This window comes from Aplysia californica, unplaced genomic scaffold (assembly GCF_000002075.1).
Source record: "Aplysia californica isolate F4 #8 unplaced genomic scaffold, AplCal3.0 scaffold00456, whole genome shotgun sequence".
NCBI classification, from domain to species: domain Eukaryota; kingdom Metazoa; phylum Mollusca; class Gastropoda; order Aplysiida; family Aplysiidae; genus Aplysia; species Aplysia californica.
The window spans coordinates 251,793-254,483 of record NW_004797726.1 but is presented as its reverse complement, the minus strand read 5'-3'; the positions used below and the strand labels follow the sequence as shown (position 1 = coordinate 254,483).

The window sequence follows — 2,691 nt, the reverse complement described above, 5'->3', positions numbered from 1 at the left end:
AATCAATTGTTTCTTCATTTCTTTTCTTTTTTTCGACCAGGCTGCAACCGTTTCTTCCAGGACATGGGTGTTATGTTCGGCTCTCGGCCCTCCTTGTGGTGGAAGATCTGCTGGGTGGGGCTCACCCCGGCCTTCATCACTGTGAGTTCTCTTTGTAATCCTGTTGTCGAAACCTGCTCTAACGACCACCTGTGTAGTTGCGAGCGCCGTAAAACACTTACCAAAAAATAAATAAATAAATAAAAAAGACCACCTGCCCAAGACAATCACCAGTACAAAAGACCATTTCCCACCCCAATCCCCCTCCCAGCATGTTTTTTCATCTTCTTTTTCTTCAAGCGTCAGGTCTAGAGCGTGGGTGGTTGGCGGGTGCTCTGGTGTGGTTTGCTTCTTCTGTCCTATCAAACATCTATCGTCCTTATCTCCCCTTCTTTTTTTATGTTTGTTACTCTCTTGTAACACCAACACCTCTTATATTTTGGCGGTCATATGACCTTGTGCAGTTGCGAGCGCCGTAAAACCTCTACTGAAACTAAACCGAACCTGCTCTAACGACCACCTGTCCAAGACAAGCACTTATACAAAAGACCACTTCCCAACCCCACCGCTCCTCACACTCCTGCGCTGTTGTTTTTTTCTAATTCTTCTTCTTTTAGCGTCAGGTCTAGAGCATAAATTAACAATCATGGTATCCCATTCCTTCCTGTTGTCTGTCTTCTTGATCAGCTCAGTATTTCCTCTTTGTTTCATTCACTGCAAAGCTGTTCAGGCCATCTGTATATGCTGTTCTTTGTCTTCCTCTGCTCTTCTTTTCCTCTATCTTTCAACAACAACAACAAAAAGAAGCAGATGGGCTTAAGCATGGTATACAACCATGGATGGACAAATCACAAGGGCCATAACTCTGTTTTACTACAGCCATTTCATTCACAAACTCTCATCTTCTGTTGCGTCGTCTCCCATGACATGTGTTGTCATACCCAAGTCTTGGGTCATACTATAGTGCGGTTAATCAGAAATTCGTGGCGCAACTTATTGCCAACTATCTCCTCTTCTATGGAACATAAACTCTCCAGCTTTTGCACACTGACTTGTACCAATTTGTCTTGACAGATCAATATTTTTTTAAGACCTATACGCTGTATTCTAGAAAATTCCTTTATAGATACTAATAAAAAATCCTAGTGGGTTGTTTCTACTGATTTTAAAATGTTTACAGCTGGGACGATGTCACTTTTAAAAGCAAGTCCGTCATTTTTTTTCTAATCACGAGATTATCTTTATTAAATGCATGTTTTGAGAGCTTTTAGCGCAAACAAGTGTTCACTATAAAATAAATTTCTTGTAACTATTTTTGTCATTAACAAGTTTCACTGGTGAGCTGTGACGTACCCATATGCGTATACAAAATGTGTGCGAGAAGCGGGAAGTGCTGTGAACTATTCCATTTTTCGCGTGGAGGAAATTTGTAGTATTTTATATAGATTTATGAAGAACAGTTTTTTAATCTAGCCTTAACTGGTGTAGAAAAAGATGATTAAGTTAAGACAAATTGAGACTAACTGATGTGCAAAGTATGGGTAACATTGATTAACCCGTTAAAAAGATATTTGAGGATAAGTTGCGCCTTGAATTTATGACCGCACTGTAAGAGCTCTGTTTTTAGCGAAATTTGACGTGGGATTTTTTATTTTTTCGAGCCCTTTCTGTTGCAACTTGCATGGTTTCTTTTTCTTTTTTTTAAGGGGAAATAAGCTAATGCTTAATGCTTTATTTGTATATCTTTTTTAATGAATGGGTTATCTTGTCTATGCAAACGTGAATAGAAACGTCACAGCTCTGAAAGAACTGCAGTTAGAAGACTGAAAAATTATAGATAAATGTATGAAGTAGAAATTCAGTGAGTGTTGGGATCTACTGCTTGAAAGCAAAGATGCGTTGTCAAGAAAGGGATGTAACCAAGTAATTACAGTCTTCATCCCAGCAGACAGACGAAGATACTCTTTAGACTGACATCTTCGAAGTCTAATACGGGGTGCCCACTACGGCTGGATCGGGCCGATCGCCCGACTTGATCGCCTGAAACTGAAAACAAACACGTTTGTTTTTGAAGCGATCGAGTCGGGCGATATAAGTTATATAAAAAGAAATTGGACTATTTAATAGAATATGAAAATATATAGTTATCGTTATCGGTGTATATATACATACACTGAAATTTATATTGTATATACAAATGTAAATAAGCCTTTACCATATTTACCCAAAAAATTTATAAATTTTTGTTCGTCTTTTTAGCATAATAATGAAAATAGTGTGATCGTGTGCGGTTGCGAGCTCCGAAAGACTCTTACTAAAAACACGTCTGATTTTCTAGCGGTGAAACCTGTTGGCGCTTAAATGACCAAAATTGTGTCGGTAGTGCCGTAAAACATCTACTCAATCAAAAATCAAATCGATCGACCGTAGTGGGCACCCCGTAAAAGGGAAATCGAACCTGCACCGCTTGCCTAATAATGTGACGATTACTCACCTACGAAACCCAATGAATTGGCATGCACAGACGACCACTAATAAGTTCACTCACTACGTATCTTCTATGAAGAACCGGTCTCCGCGTTGATTTCCTGTCTTTCATTCTAAATCTCGGCCATAACCCACTGCTAGCAGCCATCCAAACAAGACACACAG

At 39.4% G+C, this 2,691-nt stretch overlaps 1 protein-coding gene across 1 annotated transcript in view; it reads left to right on the top strand.

Annotated features, from left to right (window-relative positions):
* Positions 1-52: 52 nt before the first annotated feature.
* Positions 53-2,691, top strand: part of LOC101858507 (sodium- and chloride-dependent glycine transporter 2) — a gene marked incomplete in the record, with an annotated part of 8,968 nt that continues 6,329 nt past the window's right edge. Inside the window, 1 exon segment of the mRNA XM_035971546.1 lies at positions 53-141. Coding sequence (XP_035827439.1) covers positions 64-141 — 78 coding nt within the window.